Below are 12,854 nucleotides of genomic sequence, written 5' to 3'. Positions count from 1 at the left end.
TAAACAGTTTGCTAATTTTTTTTTCAAGCCACTGCCCCAAAATATGGTGTCACGTCTCTGTGAATCTAAAAAGGTCTGCGCAGCAGCTGATATGCAACTTCAGGTATGTTTGTATCTTTGTATCCAAGTGTTTCAGAGTAATATTTCAAAATAAATGTCAGACTTAAAATTCTTGTATTATAATAATTATGCGTCTCAAAATATCTTTTTTTTTTTTTTTTTTTTTTTTTTGGTTTTTGGGCCACACCCGGCAGTGCTCAGGGGTTACTCCTGGCTGTCTGCTCAGAAACAGCTCCTGGCAGGCACGGGGGACCATATGGGACACCGGGATTCGAACCAACCACCTTTGGTCCTGGATCGGCTGCTTGCAAGGCAAACGCCGCTGTGCTATCTCTCCGGGCCCTCAAAATATCTTTCATCTAAGTTCAAAGAACTGGCTAAATGAGTTCATATACTGTTCATACTATTTTGTGAAGTAGATATTACTTCCTCATTTTGGCTAGGAAAATAAAAAACTTAGAAATGTTACATGCTTACTTCCAGATGGTGCATTTTGAAAGCACCTTTATATATTTTTAATTTATATATATATGATGTAATATAACTATATGCTTTTTAAATTTATAAATAAATTTTAATTTATATATTTTATATATTTGTATCATTTTTGCAAATGTAGTTTGAGATGCAGTTTATTTTTATTTTTTTATCTTTATTTAAGCACCATAATTACAAACATGTTTGTAGCTGGGTTTCAGTCATAAAAAGAACAACCCCCCCTTCACCAGGGCAACATTCTCACCACCCAACATTCTCACCACCCATCTCCCTCTAGCCACCCCCTGTATGCTAGACAGGTAGTCTATTTCTCTCACTTCTTAACATTGTCATGATAGTTGCTAGTGTAGTTATTTATCTAACAACATTCACCATTCTTTCTGAATGACCCGGTCCTTCCAGGCCTCATCTTTATTGTCTCTGTGTATTACTGCAATATGTCATTTATTTTTTTTAAAACCCATAGATGAGTGAGACTATTCTGTGTGTGTGTGTCTCTCTGACTTATTTCACTCAGCATAATATTTTTCATGTCCATCCATGTATAGGAAAATTTTATGACTTCATCTCTACTGATGGCTGCATAATATTCCAACGTGTATATGTCCCACAGTTTCTTTACACTCATCTGTTGCCATCTGGGTTGTTTCCAGATTATGGCTATTGTTTTGTTTTTAAATTCAGAGGTGTTTTTAATTAATTGACTCCATTGACAAAGATAAGAGAAACAAATAATTAAGGCTATGTTGTGTATATAAACATATCCATGGGATTATTATGTTATTGTGCCCTACCCTAGGGTGTGACCTGGCATTCTGCTCCCACCCTAGGGTGATACCTGATTCTGCTCCCACCCTAGGGTGTTACCTGAGTCTGATGTATAAAAGCAAGGGTCTGTGGAAGGCAAGGGCATTTTTGGGAGGACTGATTCTGAGGCTTTTGGCTTCAGCCTTGTCCACTGAATAAAGCCATCTTCTGAAGCCTGACTACCTGTTAGCTTTATACCCGCTGCATTCAACTCAGAACCGCCCGCTGAACGGGGTGGCAGACATGTGCTCCGAGCTTCATCCCTCCATCAGTCAGCGCCATAAAGGACTGACTTGCAACAGGGCTACATCAAACATAATTTTTTACATAACAAAAGAAATTGGCTAAAATAAAAATAGTCCATACTGAATTGGAGAAAATATTTGCACACAATATAATAGATAATGGGCTAATGTCTAAGGTATACAAAATATTCACAAAATTCCAACAACACAACAGTATAATTTCATCAGAAAATGGGGAGAAATGAGCACAGTTCCTTGAAGAAGCCATACAGTTAGTCAGTAGGCATATGAAAAAGAGATCATTACTTATTAATGATTATCAAGGAAATAATAATTAATACAATAATGAGCTATTACCTCATATCAGTGAGAATGGTGTATTTAAAACAAACAAAATAAAACAAAACAAAAAAATCAAACTGGAAACTGTGGAACTGTGAGAAAGGAACCCTTATGCAATATTGGTGTGTGCTATCTAGTTCAGCCTCTATGGAAAGCAATGTGAGAATTTCTCAGAAAAAAAATTTTAAATAGAGCTTTCATAAGATCCATCAATATTGCTTAGCATCTATTTTCTGAAACCAAAAACACTAATTATAAAAGAAATGCACACACTAATATTTATTGCAATGCTTAGTGCATTCAGGATATTGAAGCAAATCAAATGTGCCTAATTGGGCTGAAATGCAGCTCCATGGTAAAATACATATCTCATATGTGTAAGATCTCAGGGTTGATTCTTTGTACTGCAAAAAAAAAAAAAGTGGATGCTCATTTAAAATGAGGATGAGTTGAAATGAACATCTAATTTATGACAAATGATATCTATCTTATTACATACTCAAACAGTCATGGTCTAACATATGTATATATATATATATATATATATATATATATATAGGTGTGTGTGTATGTGTGAATTTATGACAAATGAGATCTATCTTATTACATACTCAAACAGTCATGGTCTAACGTGTGTGTGTGTGTGTGTGTGTGTGTGTGTGTGTGTGTGTGTGTGTGTAAATGTAGGTGCTGCCATCTGCTGGTTACTATAATTTTGAGATTGATTTGCATTTACTTGGTGTGTATTTTGCCATTTTTCTTCTTTGGAGTATATTCTATATTAATGTTGACTGACTCACTTTCATCCAGAAGACCCCATCTTAAGTGGTAGTTGTTTTTAAATGGCAATCCTGGTCACTAATTATTTCTTTTTCTTTTCTTTAGCTAAATTATGGAATATTTATTTATTTGTAATGATACGGTCACAGAACTCAATAATAATAGTAAAAAATTCTAATATAAGAAGAATAGCAGGCTATAAAACTGCAATGTATTATTCAAACTTTGTGAATAGAGAGATATACTTCTAGAAAAAATTATGAAATCTATCATATTATATTATGATAAATAATATATTGCTAATTGATTTTCATAATTATTACCTTGCTTTTATTATATCTTATTATAATTATTTTTATATAAACACCGTGATTACAAATATGATTGTAGTTGTATGATTTCAGTCAAGTAAAGAGCACCCCCCTTCACCAGTGCAACATTCCCACCACCAATATACCAAATCTCCCTCCTCCCCACCCCACCCACACCTGTACTCAAGACAATCTTTCTAATTCCCTCATTTATTCACATTGTTAGGATAGTTCTCAATGTAGTTATTTCTCTAACTGCACTCATCACTCTTTGTGGTGAGCTTCATGTCATGAGCTGCACCTTCCAGCCCTCATCTCTTTTGTCTCTGAGAATTATTGCAAAAATATCTTTCATTTTTCTGAAAACCCTTAGATGAGTGAGACTGTTCTGCGTATATCTCTCTCCCTCTGACTTATTTCTCTCAGCATAATAGATTCCATGTACATTCATGTATAGGAAAATTTCATGACTTCATCTCTCCTGATGGCTGCATAGTATTTCAATGTATATATATACCACAGTTTCTTTATCCATTCATCTGTTGAAGGGCATCTTGGTTGTTTCCAGAGTCTAGCTATTGTAAATAGCATTGCAATGAATATAGGTGTGAGGAAGGGATTTTTGTATTGTATTTTTGTATTCCTCGGTATATCCCTAGAAGTGGTATAGCTGGATCATATGGGAGCTCAATTTCCAGTTTTTGGAGGAATCTCCATATCACTTTCCATAAAGGTTGGACTAGATGGCATTCCCACCAGCAGTGAAAAAGAGTTCCTTGCTCTCCACATCTGAACCAGCACTGCTTGTTCTCATTCTTTGTGATGTGTGCCAATCTCTGTGGCATGAGGTGGTACCTATAGTTGTTTTGATTTGCATCTCTCTGACGATTAGTGATGTGGAACATCTTTTCATGTGCCTTTTGGCCATTTGCCTTTCTTCTTTTACAAAGTGGCTGTTCATTTCTTCTCCCATTTTTTGATGGAGTAGATGTTTTTTTCTTGTAAGATTCTGTCAGTAACTTGTATATCTTGGATATTAGTCCTTTATCTCATGAGTATTGGGTGAATAATTTCTCCCACTCAGTGGGTGGCTCTTGCATTCTGGGCCCTATGTCCTTTGAGGTGCAGAAGCGTCTCAGCTTAATATAGTCCCATCTGTTTATCTCTGCTTCCACTTGTTTGGAGAGTGCTGTTTCCTCCTTAAAGATGTCTTTATTCTCAATGTCATGGAGTGTTTTTATCTACGTATAGTTCTATATACCTTACAGTTTCAGATCTGATATCAAGGTTTTTAATCCATTTGGATTTTATTCTCTCTTTTTCTCCTTCTCTCTCCCTCTCTCTCTCCCTCCTCTTCTCCCTTTCACTTCCATCTCCCCACCTTCTCTCTCTCTTCCCTCTCTTTCTCCTCCTCTCTTTCAATTTTGGGGGCACATCTGACAGAGCTCAGGGTATACTTATATCTTTTGGGCCTTACCCAGTGATTCTCATGGTTTACTCCTGGCTCTGTGCTCAGAGATCATTCCTGAAGGGTCTTGGGGGACCTTATGCAGTGCCAGGATTAAACTTTTGTCAGCCATATGCAAGGCAAGTGCCCTATTTGCTATACAGTCACTCTAATCCCAATGTAAAAAGTCTTTAAAATTATGTTTTTTTTTTGTTGGGGGTTGTATGTATTTCAACTAGGTTCTATGTTTTTCTGTCATATTCATGGCTGATTTTCTAGGTGGAGAAATGTGCTTTAACTTTAGAAATTCAGTTTGGTTTGTTCTGTTTTTTTTATATTTATAATTAAAATAAAGGTATTTTCATATTAATGTTTTTTATTTGTAAAAATCAATTGAAGGAATAAAGCACTTGCAGTATGTTAGTTTATATAGATCAGGAAAAAAATACAGCCTCTATTGGGGTTAGAATTTGAGATTTAATTCTTTTTTTTTTTTTTTTTTTTTTTTTTTGTTTTTTTGGTCACACCCAGCAGTGCTCAGGGGTTACTCCTGGCTTCATGCTCAGAAATTGCTCCTGGCAGGCACTGGGGACCATATGGGACACCAGGATTCGAACCGATGACCTTCTGCATGAAAGGCAAATGCCTTACCTCCATGCTATCACTCCGGCCCCAAGATTTAATTCTTAATACTTTACTCTGTTAGAATATAAACTAGATGAGTAATGTTAGGTTCTGATTATCTTTATATATTGTTACTCATAATGGAAGGTAAAATGAGTAGAACTTTATTTAGCTGTATGTTTAGATCACCAGTTGGAATAAAACAATATTTATATTTAAGAATGCCTGTATTTTTCTAGAGAAAGTTTAAACTTTATAATTAAGAATCATAATTCTATATCTAGGTGAAGCCAGAAGCTAGAGGTCATTACATTTTTTCTTTTATCTAAGTTAATCCTCAGTTTCTGTTAAGTCAACAACTGCAAATTTCCTACAAATTCCATTTTGAATAAGAAAGATACAGACTGGAAACTTAATTACAAGGGGTATTTTTGCCTTTATTTTTCTGCTGGTGGGAATGCCATGTAGTCCAGCCTTTATGGAAAACAATATGGAGATTCCTCCAAAAACTGGAAATTGAGCTCCCATTTCATCCAGCTATTCCACTGCTAGGCATATACCATAGGAACACAAAAATACAATACAAAAATCCATTCCTCACACCTATATTCATTGCAGCGTTATTTACAATAGCCAGACTCTGGAAACAATCAAGATGCTCTTCAACAGATGAATGGCTAAAGTAACTGTGGTACATACACACAATGGAATATTATGCAGCCGTCAGGAAAGATGAAGTCATGAAATTCTCCTATACATGAATGTACATGAAATCTATTATACTGAGTGAAATAAGTCAGAGGGAGAGAGATAGACACAGAATAGTATCACTCATGTATGGGTTTTAAGAAAAATTTAAAGACATTATTGTAACAAGGCCCAGAGACAATAAGAGTTAAGGGCTGGAAGGGCTGGAAGCACCGGCTCACAATTTCAAGCTCACCACAAAGAGTGGTGAATGCTGTTAGGGAAATAATTGCACTAACAATATGACAATGTTAAAGAATAAGAGAGGTAGAATGCCTGTTGATACAGGCAGGGGCAGGGGAGATGAGGGATATTGGTGGTGGGAATGTTGCACTAGTGAAGGGGGGGTATTCTATTTATGACTGAAACCCACTGTGAGCATGCTTGTAATCATGGTACTTAAAGATTTATATTAAAAAATAAAATAATTTTTTTTTCCTTAAAAAAGCATTCTCTCTTTTTTTGTTTTTGTTTTTGTTTTGTTTTTTTGGGGGTTATACCTGGTGGCACTCAGGTTTTGCGCTCAGAATTCACTCCTGGCAGGCATGGTGAACCATATGGGATGCTGGAATCAAACCACCATTTATTCTAATCAGCTTCAGGCAAGGCAAATGCCCTACCGCTGTGCTATCTCTCTTTTACTTCAGAAGATGATTCAATTTCAGTGGTCATGTTGGATGTTTGCAAAAGCAGGCATTATCTTTACTTGAGATTTTTTTGTGTCAAGTTCAACTTTCAGAATTTTGTGAGCAGCTAATTTTGAATCCAGATTTTTTTATTTGTTATGTTTTGCTGGTCTCTGGCTCCTCGTCCCCTGAAGACACCAGTTGCCTTTGTTTTCTTGTCTGACACCAGGTGTGGGATGTGACCTGAGCCTGGTTTCAGACTTTCCATATGCTGCACAAGATATCTCTGTAGTATATATGCTCATTAGCCTCTAGATTGCTGTGTCTTTCTCCATCTCACCCATCTATATACATATTGTCCTTTCACCTCTTACCCTGTATCTATTCACTGCCTACTTAATTTCTATTTAAGATATGTCAGAAATTCTCAAAACAGGATTGGTTAGAGTCAAGGAGTCACAAACCTTTTTATAACTAACAGTATATATCTCTTTATATATATATGCACACATGCCTAACTTTGAATATCAGGCTTTTATTTTGATGTTGAATAGTAAAAAGGACCCATTGATTCATGGTGGAGTCAAGTATTCCTGGATTGTTGCACTGGTGAAGGGGGGTATTCTGTTTATGACTGAAACCCAACTACAATCATGCTTGTAATCATGGTGCTTAAAGATTAAAAAAAAGGTGATATATTTTAATTAAAAAATTTCCTGGTTTGAGGTTGTTCTTACCATGTCTCTGAGGATTTTCTTCAGGTTCTCTGGTGTCCTTTTTGCATGCCAGGTTCATTGGCATATCAAATTAATTCTTTGTGATATACCTGTGTGTATGAGTGATCCCTGCAGTGGAAAAACTTACTGTTGAAGCTTGGATTTTACCTTGGACTAGGCACCATTTGCCACACTTGTGAAACTGCACTGCAAAAGAGGGTTGCACATGAATCAATGAATATCAAATGTTTAACATTAGACTGGTTTGTGCCTTTATTTGGAAACTGGTGATGTTTTTGTGGCTGGAAATATGCCATAATAAATGAATTCTTGTTTTTATCAGTTAGCTTATGGTAAAATTGTTCTCACTGTTAATCATTCTGATTAAAGCCACAGTTTCTGAAAAGTTATTGAAGTTAAACTAGTCTGTGTGTATAAATAATACACATATACAGAAACTTATGTATACATGTATATACAGCCAGTATAAGGTAGAATTACTATTTTGTAGTCACAAATTAATTTGTACATACATAAAGAGTAATCTACAGGAAAGGTCTGTGATTCAGTTTCAGAGCATATGTCTTGCACGTGTAAGACCTTGGATTCAATCCCAGTATACCACATACACCAATGGATGCCACATTTGCCTGTGCATAATAGATAAAGATTCATTATTCTTTAAAATATTTAGTTATGAAAAGTTTAAGAGTTTTCTTTTCCACAGTTAACATAGCATTTGAAATATGGCACAAAATATATATCAGTCATATGTATATATGAATATTTCTTAACATTTTTATTGTGATTTGTAATTATTATTTTATTAAACTTGTGACATCTTAGATATATGTGGCCTACAAAAACTAAATAGATGTTTTTATATATTTAGGTATTTTATGCCACTCTGGATCAAATTTACCATGGAAAGCATCCTCTGAAGAAGTCAACCACAGACATTCTCAAGGAAACACAGGAAAAATTTTATGGCTTACCATATGTTCCCAATACTGTGAGTCTAACATTTTATTCTGTTATTTGCTACTGAATACACGTTTCTTTGCTTTGAGTTGGTAGTAATCATCTTCTCCCGAAGAACTTGAAATCTTCCCTGTGTGAGGTTTCACACAAGGCATATACTAGAAATTGACTCATTTTACATCTTTTGCTATCATCTATCTATCTATCTATCTATCTATCTATCTATCTATCTAGTATTAGTTTTTATTAAGTTCTTGGTAAACTTGGTAATAATCAATAGTCAACATTCTTTAAAATTGTTTTGTTTTGGTTTTTGGATCACACCTGGTTGTGCTCAGGGGATACTCCTGGCTCTGTGCTCAGAAATCGCTCCTGGCAGGCTCTGGAATCTATATGGGATTCTGGGATTCAAACCACTGTTTCCTGGGTTGACCGCATGCAAGGCAAATGCCCTACCACTGTGCTATCTCTCTGGCCCCCTTAGCTCAACTTTTTAATATAAAAATTTAAAAATTAAGTATTGATTTTATTTTATAGTAATATTTTATAATAATTGTATAATATGAAGATAAGAAGTGATTATTAAATTATTCTACCATCTATTATCAAAATGGTAATAATTTTCTCCAATTTGTTTTTTTTTTTTTTTTTTGGTTTTTGGGCCACACCCGGTAATGCTCAGGGGTTACTCCTGGCTATGTGCTCAGAAGTTGCTCCTGGCTTGGGGGACCATATGGGACACCGGGGGATCGAACCGTGGTCCGTCCAAGGCTAGCGCAGGCAAGGCAGGCACCTTACCTTTAGCGCCACCGCCCGGCCCCAATTTGTTATTTTTAAAGTATAAAGGTGGCATATATACGCCATGATGAAGATATAAGCATGGTTTTATGAAAACGTTTTTATAGAAATCTGATGAGATCTCTTTCATCTTTGAATTTTATTCTTGCCATACAAGTTGTTAAGGTAATGTTTTAAAGAATTGCTTAAAATTTTCTTCTTAATGTGTTAAAAATGCTTCTTTATTAAAAAATATAACTAGATCCCAGCTGATTAAAAATTAGCCTTTTCTCTTCAGAGAATTAAACTTTAAACACTCGATAAAAATTCTCATTTTTCTATTTAGTTTTCTTCCTTAGGGAAGAAGTTATGTTTTCTTCTATTCTTAAACCCTTATTGTTGTGCAAATGGAAATCTGAGTATGTAGGTACTGTCCAGGTTGAACTTGTTTTGATGTTGCTAAGCAAGTGTTAAACAAAAATATATTTCTTATTCCTTTATCTTATTTGCAAACACCATATGGTGCATATCTGAAAACACCTAAGTGGTTAATTGCATGTTAAATTCCTTTCCTCTTTGGCTACATAAACAACTGAAAGAATATTTACCTTCTCTGTCATGCTAGATTTATTTATGACTTTGTAACTAAAACACAGAAGTGTTATAAATTGAACCTTTAATCTCATGAATAACTCATTTTCTCGAAAATTTTTATGTTCAGTGTGTGGGGCAGCTGCAACTGTAGGTTTCACTGATTTAAAGCAGGAGGATATTGTTTTTATAATTGTGTTTCTAGAGCTGAATTACCAATTTATATTTTTGTCTTGGTTTTCTGGAATTGTGCTACAAGTGCTAGTTTTGGAAGTGAGGGGGTTTGGCTTGCAAATTCATATGGGCTGGTGATAATGAAATAGAAGTCCAGATATTAGCAGTTCCTTCATTCTCAGGTTCATTTACAAAGGTTAAAATTAGGCTTAGGTGAGAGCAGTGGGGCTCCCGTCCTAGTCTCTTTCACCAAACTCGAATAGGCCACCTTCCCAACCTTCCCTCAGCTTCCTTCTGGGTTCCAGTGTCATCACTGTCCATCTACACTTTGGTGCCAGCCAGACTTCCTGGCAGATTGTTCAAGCACTTCTTTTAACACCCTGAGAATCCAGCACTCCAAACCACTAAATGCAAAGATCAATGGGGAAGCTAATGAAGACATCTACTGTGAGGATACAGAGAGAAATCCTGACATATCTCCAAAACCACTTAAAAGCCTGAACCTTATAGATGAAGACATAAAATCAACACTTAATGTTTTAGTAATGGAAATCGAGGAGTCACTAGCCTACGAAATTAAGAAATCTATAGATGAAAAATTCAACCAAATCAAAGAACTCTTTCAGAAGATGAGAAAATTCATACAAATGGAACTGAAGGAACTAAAAAGCATGTTATTAGCAAGCCTTAATAGTAGAATTACTCAGGTGGAGTATCACATATAAGAACTTGAAGACAAATTACAAGTCAGCTGGGATAAGGAAGTCAAAAAGAAAGGAGAGGGATTGGACCTATGGCGCAGCAGTAGGGCATTTGACCCAGGATGGACTGCAGTTCGATTCCTTTTGTCCCATATGGTCCCCCAAACCAGGAACAATTTCTAAGCACATAGCCAGGAGTACCCCTTAGTGTCACTGGGTGTAGCCCAAAAATAAAAAATAAATAAATAAATAAAAGAAAGGAAAGGCAAAACACTGGAAGAAAATAAAGGTACTTAATGAACAAAGACAAGAAAAATAATCTCCGAATTATAGGAATTCCATAAGGAAAAGAAAATGGGAAAGGGGAAGAACAAGTAGTGAGGGAGATAATTGCAGAGAACTTCCCCACCCTTGGGAAAGGGAAGAGGCAAACTGAGTGCCAAACAAAATAGACCATAACAGAACAACACCAAGTCATTTAGTAATTCAAATGGCAAAACAACAACAACAACAACAAAAACCAGAGAGATCAACTCTTTAAAGCAGTAAGAGAAAAAAATACCTCAAGTATAAAGGAAACAACATAAGAATCAAACCAGATCTTCCATTTGAAACAATCTAGCAAGAAAAGAGTGGAATGGCATATACCCAGCAAAACTCATTTACATGGGAGGGATGGTTAAAAACATTCTCAGACAAAAAAGAACTCTCAATATTTCCGTTATCCAAATCGACCCTAAATGAGCTACTCAAAGAGCAATTACACAAACCAAAACACCAATTGTAACAACAACCCAACCCAAATGGCACAACAGCCCTTTCTGTCAATAGTTTCCTTAAATGTCAATGGATTTTAGACTCAGAAGAAAAGGCTCATTATGATAATGTTACGACAAAAATTCTAATCATTTCATTTTCTAATTGGTTATGTCTGATAATATAATCTAATGCTTATGTCTACAGATAGCAATGGAATATGCAACTGCATGTTTTAAACTCCTGTTACAGAGCTCATTCATTGAATATGTTATTGTAATTTGTTTTCAATCGTAGGTAGTTTACCATTATATCATAATGCTCATGATTTTGATTGCTTTTAGGAAAGGAACCTGGATGCTTAAGACCTACTAGACAATACTTCATGTTATAGACTCAGTGCTCATTACTATATCACTTAATTTTCTAGACTTGAAAATTGATTGCTTTTAAGATTTCTTTATACACAATCTAATCCACGAAGCCATTCTTCAGATCGATCCTCAGGGTCTGTCTATGTGTACACATGAGTGTATATGTGTTGGCCATCCTAATGTCTGTTTAAGACCATCTGTAATATGTATAATGTCTGTCTATGTTCTGTATTGTCCTTCCCCCTGTTACATATAGCCCCTCCTCCCCTTGCTTACCACCTTGCGAATTCTTTTCTAGCCCTTCATTCTCTCAACCCCCATTTGTTATTTCCCCCCATTTAACCCTTTTTACCCCCAACCTAGCCCAGCTACTGGGCTGGAAGAAAAAAGTCAGAGCACCATTCTGAATCAATTAGAGGGAAGGGTCTAGTCACAAAATACCTCTTGCCTACATACCTCATGAGAGGAGGCTTGGAAAATGTTAGGAAATTGAAGTCTCAAGGAACATCCAGGTTTTTGTTAGAACAAAAGTCCCTTTTAAAGAAAAGATATTAAACATTCAGGCATACAAATAATGGAATTTCAAAAAATTCAGTGAGAGATGGGGAGGAGGAATAAAACAGGTCAGAAAACAGGATCAACAGAGCTATTAGGAAACTAGAAAAAACGTGGTCAATGGTTCTCCACTTGGTGTGGAGGTGAGGCTGTGAGATTGACCCAAGGAAGCTGCGAGGCCTCTCCAGAGAGAAGGCAGGGTGCAAAACCCAGGGCACAGAGCAGGTCTCTGGCTCCAGGTAATCTTGGCAGATGGTGCCTGGTCATGCTTGGTGTCACAGGTGGGAGGAGCAGTGCTCATAGTTCCTGGACCAGAGAAATTAGGAGTTCTAAAGAAAAGTTTGGAAAAATGGGGCCAGAGGAAGAGCACAGTGGGTAAGGCTGACCTAGGTTCAATCCCTGGCTAGTAGTGATTTCTGAGCATAAAACCAGGAGTTACTTCCTAGCACTGCCAGATGTGCCCCCACCCCCACCCCCACAAAACAAAACAAAACAAGTTTAGAATAGTGAGACATTTTCATATTAGTTTGCAGATAGTCTTTTAGTTTATTTCTGATAAACTGGCCAGCCAGTTAGGCAGACTCATTTTTATACTAAAACTAAGAAATTTTACAAATTTAGGTATTTATGGCATATTGTCAGAGTGAGGATTAAGTAATTTTCTGAAGATATTACAGGCAAAATAAACATGAATGTGACCTGACATTTGGACTAGGTTTCTCTCTGTCATATATAATTTAAA

The 12,854-nt window shown here is 36.1% G+C and overlaps 1 protein-coding gene across 1 annotated transcript in view; it reads left to right on the top strand.

Moving 5' to 3' along the window:
• Window positions 1–12,854, top strand: part of MIPEP (mitochondrial intermediate peptidase) — a 189,100-nt gene that overhangs the window by 89,219 nt on the left and 87,027 nt on the right. The window contains exons 15-16 of the mRNA XM_049778451.1: window positions 29–103; window positions 8,096–8,215. Coding sequence (XP_049634408.1) covers window positions 29–103; window positions 8,096–8,215 — 195 coding nt within the window. The remainder of the gene's footprint in view (window positions 1–28; window positions 104–8,095; window positions 8,216–12,854) is intronic.

The sequence above is a fragment of the Suncus etruscus genome, chromosome 8, assembly GCF_024139225.1.
Source record: "Suncus etruscus isolate mSunEtr1 chromosome 8, mSunEtr1.pri.cur, whole genome shotgun sequence".
Taxonomy (NCBI): Eukaryota; Metazoa; Chordata; class Mammalia; order Eulipotyphla; family Soricidae; genus Suncus; species Suncus etruscus.
This window is presented reverse-complemented; position numbering and strand designations above follow the sequence as displayed.